At 44.3% G+C, this 24,908-nt stretch overlaps 2 protein-coding genes across 3 annotated transcripts in view; both read left to right on the top strand.

Annotated features, from left to right (window-relative positions):
• LOC129837441 (dynein axonemal heavy chain 5-like) overlaps nt 1-12,922 on the top strand; it is a 70,463-nt gene extending 57,541 nt beyond the window's left edge. For both annotated transcript variants that reach the window (XM_055903596.1, XM_055903595.1), the window contains 18 exons: nt 77-212; nt 455-771; nt 974-1,129; nt 1,972-2,154; nt 3,917-4,160; nt 4,789-4,903; nt 5,193-5,383; nt 5,498-5,619; nt 5,970-6,119; nt 6,315-6,560; nt 6,989-7,208; nt 7,515-7,720; nt 7,856-8,059; nt 8,324-8,539; nt 11,415-11,627; nt 11,721-11,873; nt 11,997-12,228; nt 12,473-12,922. In XM_055903596.1, coding sequence (XP_055759571.1) covers nt 77-212; nt 455-771; nt 974-1,129; nt 1,972-2,154; nt 3,917-4,160; nt 4,789-4,903; nt 5,193-5,383; nt 5,498-5,619; nt 5,970-6,119; nt 6,315-6,560; nt 6,989-7,208; nt 7,515-7,720; nt 7,856-8,059; nt 8,324-8,539; nt 11,415-11,627; nt 11,721-11,873; nt 11,997-12,228; nt 12,473-12,624 — 3,456 coding nt within the window. In that variant the 3' untranslated portion in view covers nt 12,625-12,922. The remainder of the gene's footprint in view (nt 1-76; nt 213-454; nt 772-973; nt 1,130-1,971; nt 2,155-3,916; nt 4,161-4,788; nt 4,904-5,192; nt 5,384-5,497; nt 5,620-5,969; nt 6,120-6,314; nt 6,561-6,988; nt 7,209-7,514; nt 7,721-7,855; nt 8,060-8,323; nt 8,540-11,414; nt 11,628-11,720; nt 11,874-11,996; nt 12,229-12,472) is intronic.
• A 6,814-nt stretch (nt 12,923-19,736) lies between these two features.
• LOC129837679 (RIIa domain-containing protein 1-like) lies at nt 19,737-24,608 on the top strand. Its single transcript, XM_055904030.1, has 4 exons — nt 19,737-20,029; nt 20,570-20,646; nt 20,833-20,879; nt 20,981-24,608. Exons 1-4 carry the CDS (start codon nt 19,949-19,951, stop codon nt 21,058-21,060), a joined length of 285 nt encoding a protein of 94 aa, XP_055760005.1. The 5' UTR covers nt 19,737-19,948; the 3' UTR covers nt 21,061-24,608.
• The last annotated feature ends 300 nt before the right edge of the window (nt 24,609-24,908 follow it).

Here is a 24,908-nt window from a genome sequence, read left to right as displayed (position 1 = left end):
TTACATTAAAAAATAAATAAAAAGATGATGTTAAAAACATATATATTCTCTCTCTCTCTCTGCCTCTCTCTCTCAGACACTGTTGGAGGATGCTGAACGCTGCAGACACAAGATGCAGACAGCCTCTAGCCTCATCAGTGGTCTGGCTGGAGAGAAAGAGCGCTGGACAGAGCAGAGCAAAGAGTTTTCCGCCCAGACCAAGCGCCTTGTAGGTGGGTTCATTCAACCCTTTTTTCTCCACCTATTTTACAGTAATAACAGGACTAATTTTCCCAAAGCTTCGTATTACCTTTTGTCCATTGTCTACAATTCTCTACATCTTATTTTTTTGGGGAGATGCTCCGGTTGCTTCTGTACCATATTTTTCAATGTGTATTAGTATTTTATCTGTAGTTATGCTATACAGTAGAATGGAGGCATGAACCAACCTATGTGTGCTTACTTCCTGGTTCAGGTGACGTCTTATTGGCCACGGCCTTTCTGTCCTACTCCGGCCCCTTCAACCAGGAGTTCCGGAACCTTCTCCTGACCGACTGGCAGAGGGAGATGAAGACCAGACACATCCCGTTCGGGAACAACCTCAACCTGACCGAGATGCTGATTGACGCACCCACGGTCAGCGAGTGGAACCTTCAGGGCCTGCCCAACGATGACCTATCCATCCAGAATGGAATCATCATCACCAAGGCCTCACGCTTCCCTCTCCTCATAGACCCTCAGACCCAGGGCAAGATCTGGATAAAAAATAAAGAATCCATGAATGAGCTGCAGGTTGGGCTGCATTCATTTTCCACACTATTCTCTCCCATAACTATGCCCTCCCATTGTCCAGCCGATAGATTTTGTATGTTTCCAAACAGCGGTTACACTAGCCTTGGGCCTAACTAACCTTTGGATCTGTCAGATCTTTCTTCTTGGTAAAGAAACTCTGTGTAATACTGTGTCAGTAATGATACATTTCTGTGGTTCCCAGATCACCTCCCTGAACCACAAGTACTTCAGGAACCACCTGGAGGACAGCCTGTCGCTGGGGCGCCCCCTACTGATCGAGGACGTAGGGGAAGAGCTGGACCCGGCACTGGACAACGTACTGGAGAAAAACTTCATCAAGACGGGCTCCACTTATAAGGTATGTACTATTATCCTAACCACATTGTCAATCATCACATTATCAAATGAAACACATTATCGTTATGGGGTTATCTCTGGGGCTATTCTCTCTAATATAATACATCGAGAGCAAAATGTGTCAAAATGTTGTTATTGACATAACCTTGTTCGGTTCAATGTTCTCTAGCTATATAGTACTGTAAATACACCATTTCATGTTGTTAATTTCAAACGAATACAATATAAAAATCGCTGAGACAATTCAAACCAATGTGGGTTCAGAACTTTAAAGCCAATTATCTCAGAATCATCTTTTTACAGATAGAACCTTGTAGTCCCAAGCTCTCGACATTCATGTGGTCTATGTAGTTTTATTTACCCTTATAACAGTCACTGCTGGCAAACAATTGCTTGGTATGTTTTTCTGGTTGCAAACAACGTCAGGAAAATATGTCATTATCCCGTTCAGCAGGACTGAACGTTTTGGAACGTTCAGAGAGAAATAGGCTACAAAGATCAAACATGCCTCTCTGACATGTAGAATAAAGAATCACATCAACTCTATTCATGGAATTTCTATCTGCAACGTTCAAGAATGTTTGGCAACTGAACATGGCCTTGGTCTGCTTAATCTGGACAACGGCTTTTGTCACAATGGAGTGGTTTGGGAATGAATTCTGATGTAACCAGTGGAACCACATTGTCTTTCTCTCTTCATAACTGTCTTTCTCTCTTCATAATTGTCTTTCTCCCTTCATGGCTGTCTTTCTCTCTTCATAACTGTCTTTCTCTCTTCATAACTGTCTTTCTCCCTTCATGGCTGTCTTTCTCTCTTCATAACTGTCTTTCTTCCTGCACCAGGTGAAAGTGGGAGACAAGGAGGTGGATGTGATGAGGGGGTTCCGTCTTTATGTGACCACTAAGCTCCCCAACCCTGCGTACACCCCAGAGATCAGCGCCCGCACCTCAATCATAGACTTCACTGTCACCATGAGGGGTCTGGAGGACCAGCTGCTGGGACGGGTCATCCTCACTGAGAAACAGGTCAGGAACCACGTCCAATCATATGCTTATGAAATCATGGATAAAAACATTTGAATGTATCAACAAAAGGTCATTTTGTTGTAGTTGTTTAATAGTGAGCCTTTATTAGAATTGTACATAATGACTGTGACCACCCATTTTGAAATGCACTTAATCAAATGAACACAGAGAGCATGAACCCAGCCAGGTCTGTATGCAGAGAAATGTTAATATGACCTGAAAAATGACCCCCAAAATCAGTGTCTGTCTGAATGGTGTGCCTGTTTATCTCTTGCTGTTGGTCTGAAATCAAATCAAATGTTATTAGTCACATGCGCCGAATACAACAGGTGTTTCACCTTACAGTGAAATGCTTACTTTTGAGCCCCTAACCAACAATGCAGTTTAAAAAAAATACGGATAAGAATAAGAGATAAAAGTAACAAGTAATTTAAGAGCAGCAGTAAAATAACAATAGCGAGACTATATACAGGGGGGTACCGAGACAGAGTCAATGTGCGGGGGCACCGGTTAGTTGAGGTAGTATGTACATGTAGGTAGAGTTATTAAAGTGAATAAGCATAGATGACAACAGAGAGTAGCAGTGGTGTAAAGAGGAGGGGGGGGGGGGGGGCAATGCAAATAGTCTGGGTAGCCATTTGACCTGATGTTCAGGAGTCTTAGGGCTTGGGGGTAGAAGCTGTTTAGAAGCCTCTTGGAACTAGACTTGGCGCTTCGGTACTGCTTGCTGTGTGTTAGCAGAGAGAACAGTCTATAACTAGGGTGGTTGGAGTCTTTGACAATTTTTAGGGCCTTCCTCTGACACCGCCTGATATAGAGGCCCTGGATGGCAGGAAGCTTGGCGATGTACTGGGACGTTCGCACCACCCTCTGTAGTGCCTTGCGGTCGGAGGCCGAGCAGTTTCCATACCAGGCAGTGATGCAACCAGTCAAGATGCTCTCAATGGTGCAGCTGTAGAACCTTTTGAGGATCTGAGGACCCATGCCAAATCTTTTCAGTTTCCTGAGAGGGAACAGGTTTTGTCGTGCCCTCCTCACGACTGTCTTGGTGTTTTTGGACCATGTTAGTTTGTTGGTGATGTGGACACCAAGGAACTTGAAGCTCTCAACCTGCTCCTCTGCAGCCCCGTCAATGAGAATGGGGGCGTGCTCGGTCCTCTTTTTCCTGTAGTCCACAATCATCTCCTTTGTCTTGATCACGTTGAGAGAGGTTGTTGTCCTGGCACCACACGGCCAGGTCTCTGACCTCCTCCCTATAGGATGTCTCGTCGCTGTCGGTGATCAGGCCTACCACTGTTGTGTCATCGGCAAATTTAATGATAGTGCTGGAGTCGTGCCTGGCCGTGCAGTCATGAGTGAACAGGGAGTACAGGAGGGGACTGAGCACGCACCCCTGAGGGGCCCCTGTGTTGAGGATTAGTGTGACGGATGGGTTGTTACCTACCCTTACCACCTGGGGGCGGCCCGTCAAGAAGTCCAGAATCCAGTTGCAGAGGGAGGTGTTTAGTCCCAGGGTCCTTAGCTTATTGATGAGCTTTGAGGGCACTATGGTGTTGAAAGCTGAGCTGTAGTCAATGAATAGCATTCTCACATAGGTGTTCCTTTTGTCCAGGTGGGAACTCTCCTGTTCTGAGCTGTGTCTGACCGGTGTTTCTGCCTGTTGGAGAAGGAGTATACGGACCTGCTGGAGGAATGTGACGGCCAACAAGGACATTAGTGTATGTGTCTGAACAGTGCTCTTATCTATCCCTGTTATATCTAGGAGTTGGAGAAGGAGCGCACAGACCTGCTGGAAGATGTAACGGCCAACAAGAGGAAGATGAAAGAGCTGGAGGACAACCTGCTGTATCGTCTGACCTCTACGCAGGGTTCCCTGGTGGACGACGAGAGCCTCATCATCGTCCTGGGCAACACCAAGCGCACCGCCGAGGACGTCACACAGAAGCTACAGATCTCAGCCGAGACCGAGATCCAGATCAACACCGCTAGAGAGGAGTACAGACCTGGTGAGTTGGTTGTACTGTGGTTAGGGTAGAGTTATTCTCAGTACAGACCTGGTGAGTTGGTTGTACTGTGGTTAGGGTAGAGTTATTCTCAGTACAGACCTGGTGAGTTGGTTGTACTGTGGTTAGGGTAGAGTTATTCTCAGTACAGACCTGGTGAGTTGGTTGTACTGTGGTTAGGGTAGAGTTATTCTCAGTACAGACCTGGTGAGTTGGTTGTACTGTGGTTAGGGTAGAGTTATTCTCAGTACAGACCTGGTGAGTTGGTTGTACTGTGGTTAGGGAAGAGTTATTCTCAGTACAGACCTGGTGAGTTGGTTGTACTGTGGTTAGGGAAGAGTTATTCTCAGTACAGACCTGGTGAGTTGGGTGGGTTGTACTGTACCGGTTTGTTTTAGAGTAAGGGTCAAAACATTTTGGGCTCTTTATTGATTGGCTGACCAACCAATCACAGTGCTCTGGTGGATAGCGACAGGCACTAACCACCTTGTGTTGACTGTTCTTCAGGAGCAATCTGTTCCTCACACTTTTCCAGTGGCAAGTTTGTTTGAGCAGAAATGGATGTATGATAATATAGAATGAGCATTGTCTGTCACTCACTGTCAGCCTGTGTGTTATTGTGCTGTTACAGTGGCCACCAGAGGCAGCATCCTGTACTTCCTCATCACTGAGATGTCCATGGTTAACGTCATGTACCAAACGTCACTACGACAGTTCTTGGGAATCTTTGACCTCTCTCTGGCCAGGTACAGTAGTAATACACTTTGTCTTATACTGAATAACATGTATTTGTATTTATGTATTTCATTCAAATTGTTGGTCCTCAGATGTGGTTCAGTCATTTTATGTGACCATTGAATTGAATGAATATGTAATCAACGATTTTTGAATTGACACTAAGGGATTTGTGCTTTTGCATAGTTTTTTGTGTAGTTGTAGGAGTTGCCTGATTCTTGAAGTATCATATCTGAAACCATAGAAACAGTTATATTTTAATATTAACATAATAACCACCACACTATGACTTCTGAACAGATCAACCAAAAGTCCAATTACCAGCAAGCGAATAGCGAACATCATTGAGCATATGACCTTTGAAGTGCACAAGTACGCAGCCAGGGGTCTGTATGAGGAGCACAAATTCCTGTTTACCCTCCTGCTGACGCTGAAGATCGACATGCAGAGTAACCGCGTGAAACACGCCGAGTTCCTCACCCTCATTAAAGGTGTGAAACAATTTAATTCCACCAATCTGTAGTCCAAAGTTACTGAAATGTTGAATAGCAAAATGTTGTTCATTGCTCACAGACCATTGAACATCCTCTGTCTGTCCTCTGCAGGGGGTGCCTCTCTGGATCTGAAGGCTTGCCCCCATAAGCCTGCCAAATGGATCTTAGACATGACTTGGCTCAATCTGGTGGAGCTCAGTAAACTGTGGCAGTTCTCTGATATCCTTGATCAGGTGTGTTCCCCATGCGGTGCTTCCTTACGCTGCTACTTAATGTTGTCACACTCTCTAATACCCTCCCTCAATAAGTCTGTTTCATGGCCCCCTCAATAAGTCTGTTTCATGGCCCCCTCAATAAGTCTGTTTCATGGCCCCCTCAATAAGTCTGTTCATGGCCCCCTCAATAAGTCTGTTTCATGGCCCCCTCAATAAGTCTGTTTCATGGCCCCCTCACCCCGGTAAACCCCCTTATTCATTGTAGTGCTCCTCTATGATTACAGTGCTCCTTTTACTCCTCTGAGTTCTGTCACATATGGCATTGAACTAGTCATTGTACTGAGCTGTGTGTGTGTCTGTGTGTCCAGATCTGTCGTAATGAGAAGCAGTGGAAGGCATGGTTTGATAAGGAGGCCCCTGAGGAGGAGGTGATCCCTAATGCCTATGACCAGACCCTGGACTGTTTCCACCACCTGCTGCTCATACGCTCCTGGTGCCCAGACAGGACCATCGCACAGGTACACCGGTAACTCTCATTGAATGATTAAGTAATTAATCAATCAATCCAAGACATAATACTTTATGAAATGTCTACGCTTTTTGGTATTTTCATCAAAGCTTTGGACTGAGTTTTAGAGTGTATTTCTACTGCATATTGCTTGAATCTAGTAGCAGGTGACTTTTTAACTCATGCTTTACCTGTTATCCTCCAGGCCCGTAAGTACATCATGGACTCGATGGGAGAGAAGTATGCAGAGGGAGTGATCCTGGACCTAGAGAAGACGTGGGAGGAGTCAGACCCCCGGACCCCGCTCATCTGCTTCCTGTCCATGGGCTCAGACCCCACCGACTCCATCATCGTCCTGGGGAAGAGGCTGAAGATAGAGACGCGCTATGTCTCCATGGGCCAGGGACAGGAAGTCCACGCACGCAAGCTGCTCCAGCAGAACATGGCCAACGTGAGTCCTGAACACAGCATTACAGTACACACTGACTGGACTCCTAACAGGCAAGTTAGAATTATCCTCGTCCACAGGCTATTGCGCTTAGTGAAGAAGTCTGGTGAGCAAAACTATTTTATTAAGGATCAGCATTCTGCCATGAATTGTGGTCCATGTCATCTCATTTGTAATCAAATTGGGAATTAAAATAGCGATAGGGATGGAATATGAATTGAAATTGAACCACGGTGTTAATGAAAATGGATGTGATTGATTTAGACCGTATTAGACTGTATTACAAATTAAATGGACTAACACCACATGCATCTCCCTCACATTATTAATTTCATTACATAATGACATTAGTAATTAATTACTCTCCCAATATGGACAACTATGTAACTATGTATTATTTTAATTTTAATTTATCCCGAATGCACACACAGGGAGGCTGGGCCTTGCTCCAGAACTGCCACCTGGGCCTGGACTTCATGGATGAGCTGATGGATACTGTGACAGAGACAGACACCATTCATGAGACCTTCCGCCTGTGGATTACTACAGAGGTCCAAAAACACTTCCCCATCACACTGCTGCAGATGTCCATCAAGTTCACTAATGAGCCTCCACAGGGACTGAAGGCAGGGCTGAAGAGGACTTATGGAGGTGGGTCACACCACAGTTCACACATACATATCCATGCATGTCTACGCACCTACACAAACAAACACACACATACACCCCCGTTTCTTCCGGTTAACCCTAAACAACAACCCTAGCCTTAACCCTTAATCTAGCTTCATGTCCAAATTAGGTTCAACCCTAGCCTCAACTACAACCTTAATCCTAACCCTAGCATCATGTCCACATCCCAGTTGAACCCTAACCCTAAATTCATGTCCATATCCCGGTTCAACCTTAGCCTCAACCACAACCCTAATCCTAACCCTAGCTTCTTGTTTGTTGCTCCAGGCATTAACCAGGACCTGCTGGATGTCAGTAACATGGTCCAGTGGAGGCCCATGCTGTATGGGGTGGTGTTCCTCCACTCTACGGTACAGGAGAGGCGTAAATTCGGCCCCCTGGGCTGGAACATCCCCTACGAGTTCAACCAGGCTGACTTCAACGCCACCGTGCAGTTTGTTCAGAACCACCTGGACGACATGGACATCAAGAAGGTAGGTGCAGAGACAAGAAGCTCCTGCTGTAACTAAGTAAAGATCTATCTTTACTTCTACTGTTAGTACTGCTACCTGTCTTCCTATGTAAGATGTGTCTGTTCCTGTGATGATGGTAGTCTGACGTCTCCCCAGGGTGTATCCTGGAATACAGTGCGCTACATGATCGGGGAGATCCAGTATGGCGGTAGGGTGACAGACGACTATGACAAGCGTCTGCTCAACACCTTCGCCAAGGTCTGGTTCAGTGAAAACATGTTTGGACCTGACTTCTATTTCTACAAAGGCTACAGCATTCCCAAGTGTACCAACGTGGACCAATATCTGACATACATTCAGGTCAGTTCATTTTTCACACTCAAAGTCTCTCCTGCAGTTTACAGTGCTGTGTAACATTATATTGAATTAATGTAGTCAGACTGCATGAAGATGTGTGCTGTATACATTATGATTGGCATTGAGGCATTTGATAACACTTCCTATGAAAAACTTGTTCATAATGCATTATAAGGAGGTATCCACAATGCATTACACGTTTTACTGTAGTTTGGTAATGCACAGACATGCGGACTCTAATCCTAATTTATGTGTTTTCCTCTGCAGGGCCTACCGGCTTACGACACTCCAGAGGTGTTTGGCCTGCACCCCAATGCTGACATAACGTACCAGAGCAAGCTGGCCAAAGACGTCCTGGACACCATCCTGTCCATCCAGCCTAAGGACAGCTCCAGTGGTGGAGGGGAGACCAGGGAGGCCATTGTGGCCAGGCTAGCTGACGACATGCTGGAGAAACTACCTCCAGACTACGTACCGTTTGAAGTGAGTAGCACTGGTCTGGAGTTAGCTAACCCTAATGGAAATAATCACCCACGATTAATACAGTGCTGGCCATTAAAAATATTATTTCCCATAATACCTTGCTGCAGCAAGGTAGATCGTTAAAAAACTCTCACAGGGTGACGGCAAGTCATCTAACAATAACCCATGCAATAAAATGTATTTCTAAAATATGCCCCATAGTGTCACGTTCATTGAAAGGATCGGACCAAGACGCAGCGTGCATAGAGTTCCACATTCTTTAATAGTGAAACTTACAACAAAACAACAAAGAATCTAACAAAAATGCAGTATTGCAGTGCACAAGGCAACTATGCAAAAACAAGATCCCACAACACAAATGAGGAAATGGCTACCTAAATATGATCCCCAATCAGAGACAACGATAAACAGCTGTCTCTGATTGGGAACCATATCAGGCCAACATAGACATACAACACCCCTAGACATACAAAAACCCTAGACATACAAAAACCCTAGACATACAAAACAAGCGTACCCACCCTAGTCACACCCTGACCTAACCAAAATATATAGAAAAACATCTAAGGTCAGGGCGTGACAGTACCCCCCCCAATGGTGCAGACTCCCGGCCGCAAACCTGAACCTATAGGGGAGGTGTCCGGGTGGGCATCTACCCTTGGTGGCAGCTCCAGTTCTGGACGCAGCCCCCCCACCTTACGCTGATCCCTCCGCTTTTGTGGAACCAGACCGTGGATCATCGCCGGAGGCTCTGGACTGCAGCTCGTCGCTAGAGGCCCCGGACTGGGGACCGTCACTGGAGACCCCGGACTGGGGACCGTCGCTGGAGACCCCGGACTGGGGACCCCGGACTGGGGACCGTCGCTGGAGACTCCGGACTGGGGACTGTCGCTGGAGGCTCCGGACTGGGGATCGTCCCTGGAGGTTCCGGACTGGGGATCATCCCTGGAGGTTCCGGACTGTGAAACGTCATAGGAGGTTCCAGACTGTGAAACATCGCCGGAAGCTCTGAACTGGGAACTGTCGCCGGAAGCTCTGGACTGGGAACTGTCGCCGGAAGCTCTGGACTGAGAACTGTCGCAGGAAGCTCTGGACTGGGAACTGTCGCCGGAAGCTCTGGACTGGAAACTGTCGCCGGAAGCTCTGGACTGGAAACTGTCACCGGAAGCTCTGGACTGTGGAGGCACACTGGAGGCCTGATGCGTGGGACCGGTACCGTTGGCACCGGGCTGATGACACGCATCTCAGGGCGAGTGCGGGGAAGAGGCACAGGACATACTGGACTGTGGATGCGCACTGGAGACCTGATGCGTGGGACCGGTACAGGTGGCACCGGGCTGATGACACGCACCTCAGGGCGAGTGCGGAGAGGAGGCACAGGACGTACTGGACTGTGGAGGCGCACTGGAGACCTGATGCGTGGGACCGGTACAGGTGGCACCGGGCTGATGACACGCACCTCAGGGCGAGTGCGGAGAGGAGGCACAGGACGTACTGGACTGTGGAGGCGCACTGGAGACCTGATGTGTGGGACCGGTACAGGTGGCACCGGGCTGATGACACGCACCTCAGGGCGAGTGCGGGGAAGAGGCACAGGACATACTGGACTGTGGATGCGCACTGGAGACCTGATGCGTGGGACTGGTGGCACCGGGCTGATGACAAACACCTCAGGGCGAGTGCGGAGAATAGGCACAGGACGTACTGGACTGTGGAGGCGCACTGGAGGTCTGGAGCGTAGAGCTGGCACAATGCGTCCTGGCTGGATGCTCACTTTAGCTCGATAAGTGCGGGGCGTTGGCACAGGACGCACTGGGCTGTGAAGGCGTACTGGCGATACAGTACGTAGAGCCGGCGCAGGATATCCTGGTCCGAAGAGGTGTACTGGAGACCAGGAGCGCTGAGCCGGCACAACCCGTCCTGGCTGGATGCCCACTCTAGCGCGGCAAATGCGGGGAGCTGGAATAAAGCGCACCGGGCTATGAAGGCAAACTGGAGACACTGTGCGCATCACTGCATAACGCGGTGCCTGACCAGTCACACGCTCCCCACGGTAAGTACGGGGAGTTGGCTCAGGTCTAAACCCTACCTCCGGCAATCTCCCCGTGTGCCCCCCGGGGGGGGGGGGGCTGTCTCTCGGGCTTCCGTGCTAGCCGTGTCCCCTCGTATCGTTGCCTTTCCTCTTTCGCTGCCTCCGCCTGCTTCCATGGCAGGGGCTTGTCCCCTGACATTACCTCCTCCTAGGTCCAGGATGTCCTCCACTCTCTTTTCTCCCGGGCCCAGGATCCCTGCTCCTCTTGAACACGCTGCTTGGTCCGTTGGTGGTGGGATCTTCTGTCACGTTCATTGAAAGAATCGGACCAAGGCGCAGCGTGCGTAGAGTTCCACATTCTTTAATAGTGAAACTTACAACAAAACAACAAAGAATCTAACAAACGTGCAGTATTGCAGTGCACAAGGCAACTATGCAAAAACAAGATCCCACAACACAAATGAGGAAAATGGCTACCTAAATATGATCCCCAATCAGAGACAACGATAAACAGCTGTCTCTGATTGGGAACCATATCAGGCCAACATAGACATACAAAAACCCCTAGACATACAAAAACCATAGACATACAAAAACTAGCGTACCCACCCTAGTCACACCCTGACCTAACCAAAATATATAGAAAAACAGATATCTAAGGTCAGGGCGTGACACATAGTGCAGTGAAATCCACTTGAAGTGAATGTTTTTACTGCAATACAGGTTCACTTTTTAATGTTTAGAACTGTGTTATGCATTTGCATTCCAATATGTTAAGAATCAAATCAAATAAACATTTATTTAAAGCGTAATTTCACAAGAACATGTTTTCAATATATCCAGGTGAGAGAGAGGCTCCAGAAGATGGGTCTGCTCCAGCCCATGAACATCTTCCTGCGTCAGGAGATAGACCGCATGCAGAGGGTCATCGTGCTGGTCAGGAACACGCTGACCGACCTCAAACTGGCCATCGACGGCACCATCATCATGAGTGAGAACTTACGGGACGCGCTGGACTGCATGTATGACGCACGCATCCCCTCACGTTGGAAGAAGGTACGTTTATTACTGCCACTGGATACACATATATTCAGTTTTCTACTTATCTATTCCGTGTTCTATTTCTACTTCTGTATTCCTGTGTTCTAGGCGTCATGGGCCTCCAGCACTCTAGGGTTCTGGTTTACTGAGTTGCTGGATAGAAACCGTCAGTTCCAGGCGTGGATCTTTGAAGGACGGCCCAACTGTTTCTGGATGACAGGGTTCTTTAACCCACAGGGCTTCCTGACCGCCATGAGACAGGTACAGACGGCACATTCACACATTCTAATTATATTTAGAGGTTGCACACACCACACAGTCATAGTTGATCATGATGCTACAAAGACAAAGCCAGTCTATGTAACTCTGTTTTTGTGTGTGTAGGAGATCACTCGTGCAAACAAGGGCTGGGCCCTAGACCGTATGGTGCTGTGCAACGAGGTGACCAAGTGGATGAAGGATGACATCACCCAGCCGCCCTCTGAGGGGGTGTATGTGTACGGCCTCTATCTGGAGGGGGCCGGCTGGGACAGGAGGAACTGCAAACTCATCGACTCCAAACCCAAAGTGTTGTTTGAGATGATGCCTGTAGTCAGGATGTATGCTGAAAACAATGGTGAGTGCTGTAGTCAGTATTTACTGTAACTTCCTGGAGACTCATTGAACAGTATCTCAATCAGCTGCTTGTTCTTTTCATCGATACATTATATGTTGAACATGTCAGTAGAAATTATCTAACTTTTAGGTTCAATGGTTACGGTATGTCAGACCTACTGAATGGACAACATGCAGTGAAAAAGAAACTCATGTTATCATCATGTATAAGTAATGGATTTGTATCATTGCTTTGGTCATTTCAGGTGTCAAGGATGCCCGGTTATACTCCTGTCCCATATATAAGAAGCCTGTAAGGATGGACCTGAATTACATTGCTACTGTGGAACTGAGGACTGCTCCACCGCCTGAGTACTGGATACTACGTGGTGTGGCCCTGCTGTGTGAAGTCAAATAACCCACTTCTATATTGTATAATAAGCCTATATTTTGAAGAGTTGTGTTTCAGTGGTTAAAGGGGCAATCTTTCAAACAACAACAAAGTTGACACCCCACCACTGTTTTGTTAAACAGCTGAAGGATGTGGCTGGAGAAATGTAACCACTCTCAAATGTAAGTCTAAAAATGGATGTACCCTTTAAGGATTAAATGAGGGAAGTGTCTTCATTTAGATTAGAGTGGTAGGCTTCCGTAATAAAGTTTCACCTATCACTGGGTTGCAGGAATAATTGAAAAATAAAGTTGCACACTATCTATACTCCCAATTATTTCATATCTGAACTATTTTGGATGTGTGTTTACTTATTTATTTTACTTGAAGGAATCATTTTAAATGTCCTTCTTTTTGTACTCACCATAATATGGTTGTTACTACACTAATAAACAGTTGAAGTCGGAAGTTTACATACACCTTAGCCAAATACATTTAAACTCAGTTTTTCACAAATCCTGACATTTAATCCTAGTAACAATTCCCTGTCTCAGGTCAGTTAGGATCACCACTTTATTTTAAGAATGTGAAATCTCAGAATAATAGTAGAGAGAATGATTTATTTCATCTTTAATTTCTTTCATCACATTCCCAGTGGGTCAGAAGTTTACATACACTCAATTAGTATTTGGTAGCATTTCCTTTAAATTGTTTAACTTGGGTCAAACATTTTGGGTAGCCTTCCACAAGCTTCCCACAATAAGTTGGGTGAATTTTGGCCCATTCCTCCTGACAGAGCTGGTGTAACTGAGTCAGGTTTGTAGGCTTCCTTGCTCGCACATGCTTTTTCAGTTCTGCCCACAAATGTTCTATAGGATTGAGGTCAGGGCTTTGTGATGGCCACTCCAATACTTTGACTTTGTTGTCCTTAAGCCATTTTGCCACAACTTTGGAAGTATGCTTGGGGTCATTGTCCATTTGGAAGACCCATTTGTGACCAAGCTTTAACTTCCTGATTGATGTCTTGAGATGTTGCTTCAATATATCCACATAATTTTCCTACCTCATGATGCCATCTATTTTGTGAAGTGCACCAGTCCCTCCTGCAGCAAAGCACCCCCACAACATGATGCTGCCACTCCGTGCTTCACGGGTGGGCTTCGACTTGCAAGCCTCCCCCTTTTTCCTCCAAACGTAACGATGGTCATTATCAGACCAGAGGACATTTCTCCAAAAAGTACGATCTTTGTCCCCATGTGCAGTTGCAAACCATAGTCTGGATTTTTTTATGGTGGTTTTGGAGCAGTGGCTTCTTCCTTGCTGAGCGGCCTTTCAGGTTATGTCGATATTGGACTCGTTTTACTGTGGATATAGATACTTTTGTACCTGTTTCCTCCAGCATCTTCACAAGTTCCTTTTCTGTTGTTCTGGGATTGATTTGCACTTTGGCACCAAAGTACGTTCATCACTAGGAGACAGAACACGTCTCCTTCCTGAGCGGTATGATGGCTTCGTGGTCCCATGGTGTTTATACTTGCGTACTATTGTTTGTACAGATGAACGTAGTACCTTCAGGCGTTTGGAAATTGCTCCCACGGATGAACCAGACTTGTGGAGGTCTACAATTTTTTTTTCTGAGGTCTTGACTGATTTCTTTTGATTTTCCCATGATGTCAAGCAAAGCGACACTGAGTTTGAAGGTAGGCCTTGAAATGCATCCATAGGTACACCTCCGATAGGCTAATTGACATCGTTTGAGTCAATCAGAAGCTTCTAAAGCCATGACATCCTTTTCTGGAATTTTCCAAGCTGTTTAAAGGCAAACCTCTTTGGGCTAGGTGGAGCGCTAGTGACCCACCTCCCCAAAATCCGCTGAAATTGCAGAGCGCCAAATTCAAAATACAAAAATTGTAATATTAAACATTCATGAAAATACAAGTGTCATACATAATTTAAAAGCGTAACTTCTTGTTAATCCAGCCGCTTTGTCAGATTTCAAAAAGGCTTTATGGCGAAAGCATACCTTGCGATTATCTGAGGACAGCGCCCTGCATACAAAATCATTAACATTTTCCAAACCAGCAGAGGCATCACAAAAGTCAGAAAGAGCGATAAAATAAATCAGTTACCTTTGAAGATATTCCTCTGTTTGCAATCCCAAGGGTCCCAGCTACACAACAAACGGTCGTTTAGTTGGCACGTTTGATTCAGTAATCCACCCGTTCCAGTCGTTCAACATGCAGACAAAGCAATCCCAAAGGTTACTAATAAACTTTGTCCAAACAAGTCAAACAATGTTTCTAATCAATCCTCAAGTACCCTAACATGTAAATAAAGACGGAGACGGAGAATAGTATGTTTGATACCGGAGATAAATAACGAAGTGGGCGCCCGCATCCACGCGCGCCACAAGACTACAGTCCAAATGAGAGCCACCTTTAAAAACTACAAATTCTTGGACATTTTTCAAAAAACAAGCCTGAAACCCTTTCTAAAGACTGTTGACATCTAGTGGAAGCCATAGGAACTGCAATATGGGAGGATTTCCTTTGAATATCCCATAGACAAGTGTTTGAATGGGTGGTGACCTCAAAAAAATAAATCTGGATGGATTCTCTTCGAGTTTTTGCCTGCCATATCAGTTCTGTTATACTCACATACATTATTTTAACAGTTTTAGAAACTTCAGAGTGTCGTCTATCCAATACTACCATATGTATGCATATCCTAGATTCTGGACCTGAGTAACAGGCAGTTTACTTTGGGCATGTCAGTCATCTGAACTTCCAAATACTGCCCCCTAGCCCTAAGAAGATTTATTAAAGGCACAGTCCCCTTAGTGTATGTAAACTTCTGACCCACTGGAATTGTAATACAGTGAATTATAAGTGAAATAATCTGTAAACAATTGTTGGAGAAATTACTTGTGTCATGCACAAAGTAGATGTCCTAACCGACTTGCCAAAACTATAGTTTGTTAACAAGAAATTTGTGGAGTGGTTGAAAAACGAGTTTTAATGACTGATGTGGATACTGAAACACACCTCAAACATGTTAACTTATTACAAGCGTACATAGTAAGACGTTGAAACACAGTTTAAGAGGATTAATTCATTAACTTCATGTTAGATTGTTTCTTACTCTGAAAGTAGTCTATGAGCTAGGATAAACACAGTTGCCCCATCACTCCTATTGGTTTTTATCTAGCCGTGGTTAAAGTTAGCTGAAATTTGTCGTGGCTGTTTAAAGAAATACGAGACATGGATTACAGTTTTTCCTGGCTCATATAAATGTATCCTTTAAATGGGTCCCAAAACACATCCAGTGAAAACTAGCACACGTGAACACTCACAACTGTAATAAGATATCAATTAATTTAGCTGTCTTCCCAAATGTCCTGCAGTCAGATCAGTGAGTCACACATCAACCAGAGAGAAAGGAGGAAGGACAGAGAGGTTGCAGTCTCTTGCTCCCCTCCTGCCCCACCCCATCCCTCTGTGGTCTTTTCTCTGCCCTGTTGGACTCATCCACCTGAATACTGTCCTCATCCTCCTCTTGCTGAATGCTCTCTTTCCACCTGACTTCTTTGGCACAGATGTATCAGTGCACACCTCTTGGTTACGGATGGTATAGACGACAGGGTTGATGCACCATGAGTAACACAAAAAATATGTTGAGACAAGTGAAGGGGCAGAGTTTGCTCGTGTAGTTGCAGACGGGTTAGACAGTAGATTATTGGCACCAGCTACAGTAGAAACATACAGAGGTAGAAGGTTACAGTTCTACAAGCACAGTGGTTGTCTTGTTGGGAGGGCCACAACAGCACTGCGTGCCTCATTGTACATACGCCCAAAACAGAGGCAAGTAATTCAGATTGAAAGAGTTAGGGTGATGCCGGGAGGGCCATGGAACAGTACTTCTTGCACAGGACTAAAGCTCACAGATCCTCTCACAATTCTAGACTCACATAGCAGCCCTGCAGTGGCTCTATTAAATGCACCATGTGTGTCCCATGTTGAGCTGGACCAAGTGATAATTACCAGCAATGGCACTCAGTACCCAGACTAGCCCCAAGGCAAGCCATACATGCCTAGAAGTCATTATGCTCAGGTAGAGGATGCTGTGGCAAATAAAGACATATCTTTCTATTTCCATGAGGGCCAGAGTCATCTGAGCGCTCCAAAGGATGGTACACATAATACTAAATTGTTCCATTCACCACCCCCTGATAATCACAGTATGTTGGAGCAGAACAGAGTGCAAAACAATGAATGCTTCAATGAAGCTATGCAAAAGACCACATATCATCTGAAAATGTAACAAAGTCTAGAACGGCTGCCAGAAGTGCTCTTTAAGTGTCACCAATCGAATGAGTAGGTAGCTGTTCATCACCAGAGAGAAGAGAAAAAGAACAACTAAAAATCAGAAAGATATATTTTTTCCCTGAAGCGATGTGCTGGAAAAAACAGGCAGACAGATCCGGCATGTCATGCTCCTCTTGAAAAGTTGTCTGGTTCAGAAGGTGAGGTTTAGAGAGAGCATTCAGTACTGTTTAACTTTGTTGAAGCCATGGTGCTGATCAGATGTAGTAGTACGAGTAGCAGAAGCAGTCCCTGGATCTAGGAGGGATAGCTCAGAGCCTTTTCTCTTCTATCTACACTCTACAGACTCATTTAGGTGTCTCCTCTACATTTTATACCTTTTATACACGTTGTATGCAGCTGTGTGGTTGAAGGATACTTATAACCAGTCTAAACACTTACCAAAGGTCACCTACTAAGAGTGGGCTGGAGGTTACATTTTTTGTGGCATATTTTTAGTTTAAGTAATTTACAACTGCAGTGGAATAGAGAAAAGTGATAGTGCTATACATTATAATGGGCAGTGGTGGAAAATGTACCCAACTGTCATACTTGAGTAAAAGTAAAGATAACTTAATAGAACATGACTCAAGTAAAAGTCACACAGTAAAATTCTATTTAGGTGAAAGTCTTAAAGTATTTGGTTTAAAATATACTTAAGTATCAAACGTAAAAGTATAAATAATTTCAAATTCCTTATATTAAGAAAACCAGATGGTACCATTTTCTTGTTTTTTTTATTTCCGGAAAGCCAGTGGCACACTCCAACACTCAGACATCATTTACAGATAGCCAGGGGAACACTCTAACACTCAGACATCATTTACAGATAGCCAGGGGAACACTCCAACACTCAGACATCATTTACAGATAGCCAGGGGAACACTCTAACACTCAGACATCATTTACAGATAGCCAGGGGAACACTCCAACACTCAGACATCATTTACAGATAGCCAGGGGAACACTCCAACACTCAGACATCATTTACAGATAGCCAGGGGAACACTCCAACACTCAGACATCATTTACAGATAGCCAGGGGAACACTCTAACACTCAGACATCATTTACAGATAGCCAGGGGAACACTCCAACACTCAGACATCATTTACAGATAGCCAGGGGAACACTCTAACACTCAGACATCATTTACAGATAGCCAGGGGAACACTCCAACACTCAGACATCATTTACAGATAGCCAGGGGAACACTCTAACACTCAGACATCATTTACAGATAACCAGGGGAACACTCTAACACTCAGACATCATTTACAGATAGCCAGGGGAACACTCCAACACTCAGACATCATTTACAGATAGCCAGGGGAACACTCCAACACTCAGACATCATTTACAGATAGCCAGGGGAACACTCCAACACTCAGACATCATTTACAGATAGCCAGGGGAACACTCCAACACTCAGACATAATTTACAGATAGCCAGGGGAACACTCCAACACTCAGACATCATTTACAGATAGCCAGGGGAACACTCCAACACTCAGACATCATTTACAGATAGCCAGGGGAACACTCCAACACTCAGACATCATTTACAGATAGCCAGGGGAACACTCTAACACTCAGACATCATTTACAGATAGCCAGGGGAACACTCCAACACTCAGACATCATTTACAGATAGCCAGGGGAACGCTCTAACACTCAGACATCATTTACAGATAGCCAGGGGAACACTCCAACACTCAGACATCATTTACAGATAGCCAGGGGAACACTCTAACACTCAGACATCATTTACAAACAAAGCATATGTGTTTAGTGAGTCTGCCAGATCAGAGGCAGTAGGGATGACCAGGGATGTGCGGTTGATAAGTGCATGAATTTGACTGTTTTCCTGTCCTGCTAAACATTCAAAATGTAACGAGTACTTTTGGGTGTCAAGGAAAATATATGGAATAAAAAGTAAGTAATGTACTGAAGTAAAAGGGGTCAAAAATATAAATAGTAAAGTAAATGAAGTAGTACTTTAATGTATTTTTACTTTAGTACTTTACATCACTGATAATGAGCCCCTAGGGCTATCAGAAAATTGCTTTGAAACCATATCGTGAAGAGGTCTGCCTAACAGTATTTTGCCTAATGAATGTGATGGAAGAATAGACAGGGGGACACTTGAAAATGTTCCAGACAGTAATTGGCCTAATAAATGTGATGGGGTTCGTGACACCTTAACTGTTACAACAGGTGGTCCAAACCGCTTGACAAGGTCGCTATAGGTCACTATTGTTGGGTTATTAAGGTCATTAACCCCTTCCTTTGAGAGATCGTGTCCCCAGGCTTCTCTATACCAAGTCCCTCATGTGTACACACGTCCCTCCTCCTCTTGACTGCCCTGCCAACCCTACTTGGCAGGGCAGTCAACCCTACCAACCCTCCAAACCCCCTCAATACAATTCTAAGATTTGAATCTGTAACCAAATTAAGCATATTCATTCATATTAATGGTTATATTAAATATTACACATGACTTGAGTCAAATGTAAGTAAAACTAGAAAAGGTCAATTTTCTGAAGAAAATGTGTGTGCTCTATAGTCTACAATAGTGAATAGGAGCAAACACGAATCTCACACACCAAGTATCCATCCATGAGTGTTCTGGTCTCCCTGCATGGACCTGTAGTAGAGACATCTACTCCAGAGGTACTTGCTTAGGTCACAACATATGATGAGCTGTTTGGGCAATATGGCAGAACTCTCATGTCCTGTGGCTGGATCCCTCAATACTGGCTCTGAAAAACATTGTCACATTGGCTGCCACCCAGAGCCATAGAGACCTACAAAGATATCATGGGGGAAAGAAAAGATAAACTCTGTGGGAAAAGTGTTGCTTCTGTTATACTCAGGCTGTTGCCATGGTAACAGTGGGGCTTGTCAACAACAGGCGGGTTTTGTTTTAGTAAAGAGATTAACGGTAGCAAGCAGACTATCAAAGGGATATTAGCTAGCTGATGAGATCAAATGGCTGATAAAAGTGGTTTGGAGAAACTGGACTTTGGTGCATTAAGCATCGCGCAACAACAGCAACTCCGACAATTTAAGGTAAGTTAGCTAGCTAACACTTTAGCTACTGTAGGTAGTTAACGTCGTTCGCTCCATGAGTGCTCTTTGGCTTCCCCAACAACATTTAGTTAGCTAACGTTAGTTCTATCGATAGAATCAGGAATTAATATACAATAGGATTTCTTGTTCTATCACTGCATTATTTTTACATTCATCCAGCTAATAGTTAGCTAGCAGAAATTCCTCGGTTAAAGATAGGCTCAGCAATGACAAACATTACGTGGGGTAACTTTGAATCTGCTATTGCCATTGCCATTGCCCACTTGGCTTTTCCCAATATCATGAGGCATGGGAAAGAGTAGAATGGACAGTAAAGTTAATGGACATTCACCTTTATACTTCCCCTGGACAAGCAAAGCCAACAATGTATATTAGACAGATCTTGAAGTATGATGTTAGGTTGTCTGTCGAATAAAATGGAAATTCAGATGTCTTCCCTCGCTTTCATCAGTCTTGACAGATTAGAATTGTCCCTTTGTCCTCTGCAGAGCCATTCGCTAATTCAGTATTTTTTTATAGATCATTACGAGAATCAACAATGAAAAATATTTGAGAGAGCATCCAGAGACGGAGGTCTTAATAAGCAACTTCTTAAGGTTTGTTAATTGGCTGGCACTGACTGACGGTATATTTTCAGACATATTATTCTCCATCTCCATTAGGGCTCTCAAGCGCTCCAGCTCCAGACATCAATAACAAATAGAATTATATTTCATACTTAGCTACAGTAATGCAGTCTAACTGGCCAATTGCTTGGGTACCTGCTTCTTGTTTTTTTACAGAGATGTATTTCTCAAAAGACCCACAGACATTCGAGAGTATGCAGCAGGTGGGTTCAATCAACACAAACTGACACACACACACACACACCAATATACAGACAGGGACAGTCCTTGACATAGAACTAACATGATATTTTCTCTCTTTCAGATTACTTCACCAACCCAAACCTTTGTTTGATCATTGGCTCCAAACTGCAGGGCGATCCTGCCGACACAGGCACAGACTGAATCCTTACCGGATTGTTTGGCAGTTCAACTGTTATTGAAGTGTAAAGCTGTAACAAGCCTCTTTCTCTGTGTCCTGTACGTCCAGGGTATTGACTAGTTATTTGTTTCAAAGTAACATGATGTAAAAATATAAAACATATAAAGTGGGAATGTACTGGCACCCAGGCAGATGTTCTTAATGAGCATCATTACAACAGGTTAGTTACAGGGCTAAAGGAGGATGTTTTATACCCCTGGTTGAGAGGAAAATATAGAGGATTTCTAGGCCTATAGGGTGGAGTGGACAGCCTCTTTACAGGAGTTATCAGGGTAAAGTCTAAACGGGATCATTGGGACGTCCCAACTCTGACCTTACCCCACTGGAAGTTTAAATATTAAACGGTTAAGGTTACAAGGATTGCCGATAGCACTAACCGCTTTCTCAAGCCTCAGAGTTCCCCCTTCTGGACGCTTATGTACTTCCGTTTCCGTTAACTCCCCAACTCATCAGATGAAACAAAAAAAACATTTAAGCAAGATGAGAAAATGTGACCACAGCAATACTGACCACACAGTTTAAATGTTTAATGAATTTAAAATCATCAAGTAACCAGTGCATCAGGCTTTGCTGTACAAACATACATAGCGTAGTAAAAACAGGTCAAATCCATCTCTCACAAAGATGACAAAATCATTCAGAATTCTGTTTGATTCACATTTTAAAATCTGACACGCTACAAAAATAGGCACATCTGGTTTAACAATTAAGTGATTGTATAGAGAAGAAGACCCTGAAGTTGTATAAAAACCTAGACCCTGACAATATTGGACATTTCAACAGTAGGCCTACGTAGTACATTCTGTAACCAACATACTGTGGTAGAGCATGTGAATAGAGATGTTAAATCCTGAGTGAACAGGCACAAATCATCAATGTTTAGACATGTCAATGTTAAAAGGTAACATAGATTTCCTTTTTATGTATACACAAGATTGTCAGTAACTTACATTGTTTGATTTTTGTTCAGGCAATTGATTGCCCATCTCTTATGGCTTGTATTGGGCTCCGGAAATCCAGAATTGTATCTTAGACACAGATCTAGGATCAGATTACATTATGTAAAATCTTAAACATAATCCTTAGGGAGTAAAACACACAACTGACCTTCCACCAGTGTCTATAGGCAACATCATCCTACTGCCTTTAGCTCAGAGTAGTGTACTACTACTAGTCTCCTGACCCCAGCTACATTACACAGTATGATGGAGCTATCAATACACACTGATCTGATCCAAGGTCAGTGTTGCGTTATCCCCTAATGGTAATGGTTAGGATTCAAAGGGGGTAAACTGGCCCTGGATCTGTGCCTATTAAACAATCTCACACACACATACTGTACTTTAACCACACCATGCAAAGGAGTTTCAACCAACCGCGATACAAGTTAGGTGTTGTTTTATGTTGTGTCTGACTTGCACAGCATTTTAACAGTAAAGCGGACCCCCCTTTAAAAGACATGATTCCCATTATTAGAACCCAATATATACGCTCACTTTAGTCACAATGTCAAATTCTAGATTGGAGACACTGATTGAACAGCAATGACTACAACCATCACACACTGCAGCCATCCCACAGACACACACATCCAGTGTCCGATGTTCTTCACGTACAAACAAGTTTAGTCCCACACACACTTCCAATGTCTCCCGTCTTCACACAAACATGGCCTGGGACACAAAGCTGTCTCCACGAGATGCTCCGGTGGCAGGGGGGTGGTCCTCCTCGTTGTCCTGGTAATCATTGGCCTTGTACTGATTGGGGGCGTACATGGGCGGGACTTCGTTCAGCCTGGGTTCATCCCAGCCAGAGGGGGCGCCAGTGTAGCGCAACGCCGCATCACGATTGTATTCCTCATCACTGTACATGCGTCCAAGTCCTGGTGGGAAAAATAATCATACAAAATAATCTGAATAATCATATAAAAATAAGGAGAACCAATGCAGTCTTCATAGTATTCTAGTGACCCTTGCATTAGCGAACAAACTGACAGAGCAACAAATCAAATCAAATTTATTTGTCACATACACATGGTTAGCAGGTGTTAATGCGAGTGTAGCGAAATGCTTGTGCTTCTAGTTCCGGCCATGCAGTAATATAACACAGTAATCTAACAATTTCACAACAACTACCTGTAAAAGGAATGAATACGAATATGTACATAAAAATATATGAATGAGTGATGGCCGAACGGCATAGGCAAGATGCAGTAGATGGTATAGAGTACAGTACATACATATGAGATGAGTAATGTAGGGTATGAAAACATATGAAGTGGCATTGTTTAAAGTGGCTAGTGATACATTTAATTACATCAAGATGGCAAGATGCAGTAGATGGTATAGCGTACAGTATATACATATGAGATGAGTAATGTAGGGTAAGTAAATATTATATAATATAAAGTGGCTAGTGATAAATTGATTACATCCATTTTTCCATTATTAAAGTAGCTGGAGTTGAGTCAGTATGTTGGCAGCAGGTCTTGAACCCAGGTCTTCTAGCCAATGGACAAACGTGCAAACCACTGCTCCAATAGAGTTAAATCACAGGGGGAAATTGTAACTAGCTTACCAAGGCAATGGTTTCTACAGTATTAAAAATACTTGTTTCTATCTATAGCATATTCAGTGTAACAGCTTCTATCCACATAGCAGCCCTCCATACCCTTCAGTTTCCTACAGGTTCTCATGTTTGTGTTCTGGTAAATAGGGCAATCATGTTGAGTAACTGATCAATTAATGATCAGAAGTAGATGTTAAATTATTTATTTATTTTTGTTTCATGAATCCTTTACCAGGATGTATTATGAATGATATAGATAATGAACTAAGAGTTGGGTTGAGACACTTTATAAGCCAAAGCTACAGAGCTTAATGTATCCCGATAGTCAAAAATGGCTTCCTCTCCTGGTCTCCAGTCACTCCATCTTCACTGATAGGAAAACACAGGCCAGCTGGAAGCAATATCAAGGAGGCCAGCTGGGAATTTGCTTTCACCCATCCAGGTCTATTTATGTCTGAAGATTGAGGAAAGGATTCGGGAGAGAAGGACTATTGAGAGATTCACCCCATGTATGGCTGTGTTCTTACCGTGCTGGGCTCGGCATCCTGGGGAGCGTAGTACAGGTGGTGCACGGATCTGTCCATGCTCTCCGCAGGGTCTCGACTGGTGTTCAGCTGCAGATGCGCGCACACAGACAGGATTATTCTCGTCTACTCATAAACCAATTTCAGATGGACGCTTTCCTAATCTGCAAAATCTTTTAACAAAGTTGATAAAAACATGTTGTGGTATTGTAAAATACAAATTGAGGGGCCATATAGAGATATATAAACATCTCCCATCACAGCAAGTCTAAAAGTGTTATGGCTGACCAGCATCCCTCACCCTATCAGTAGAGCTGCTGCTGCTGGTGGTCTGCTGCTTCTTAGGGGGAGGGGGCTTGTACTTGGGTGGACCACTGAGAAAGAGAGAAAGGGAGGAATAAAATTTTTTTATTCCATTGTGCTGGTTGCGTTTTTTACGGACCAAGACCACAACACTGTCGATAACGGCCAGCAGCAGAACCACTGATCCCTCCTATAACACCGCTTGTAGTGGGATCCTTCACTGGCAGTCGAGTGCCTGCAGAGAGAGAGAGAGGGATGAGAGAAAAAGTGAGATAGGAAGGAAGACAAAGAATAGAAGGGAGGTTTAAGGGGACAAGTTACAGAGAGAAAAGAGAGCGAGAACAACAACAGAGTAGTGATAACATTCACGTGCTGTAGTCCCACATGCACAGGAATAACTACAGTGCATTTCAATA

This window comes from Salvelinus fontinalis, chromosome 38 (genome assembly GCF_029448725.1).
Source record: "Salvelinus fontinalis isolate EN_2023a chromosome 38, ASM2944872v1, whole genome shotgun sequence".
NCBI classification, from domain to species: Eukaryota; Metazoa; Chordata; class Actinopteri; order Salmoniformes; family Salmonidae; genus Salvelinus; species Salvelinus fontinalis.
The sequence above is the reverse complement of the archived record's forward strand: the minus strand, read 5'-3'. Positions and strand labels throughout refer to the sequence as shown.

Coding starts and splice junctions, on each gene's coding strand:
- LOC129837679 (XM_055904030.1), top strand. CDS start 19,949: ATGGCTGATAAAAGTGGTTTGGAGAAACTGGACTTTGGTGCATTAAGC. Junction 20,030..20,569: donor AGCAACTCCGACAATTTAAG/GTAAGTTAGCTA, acceptor ATTTTTTTATAG/ATCATTACGAGAATCAACAA. Junction 20,880..20,980: donor CATTCGAGAGTATGCAGCAG/GTGGGTTCAATC, acceptor TCTCTCTTTCAG/ATTACTTCACCAACCCAAAC.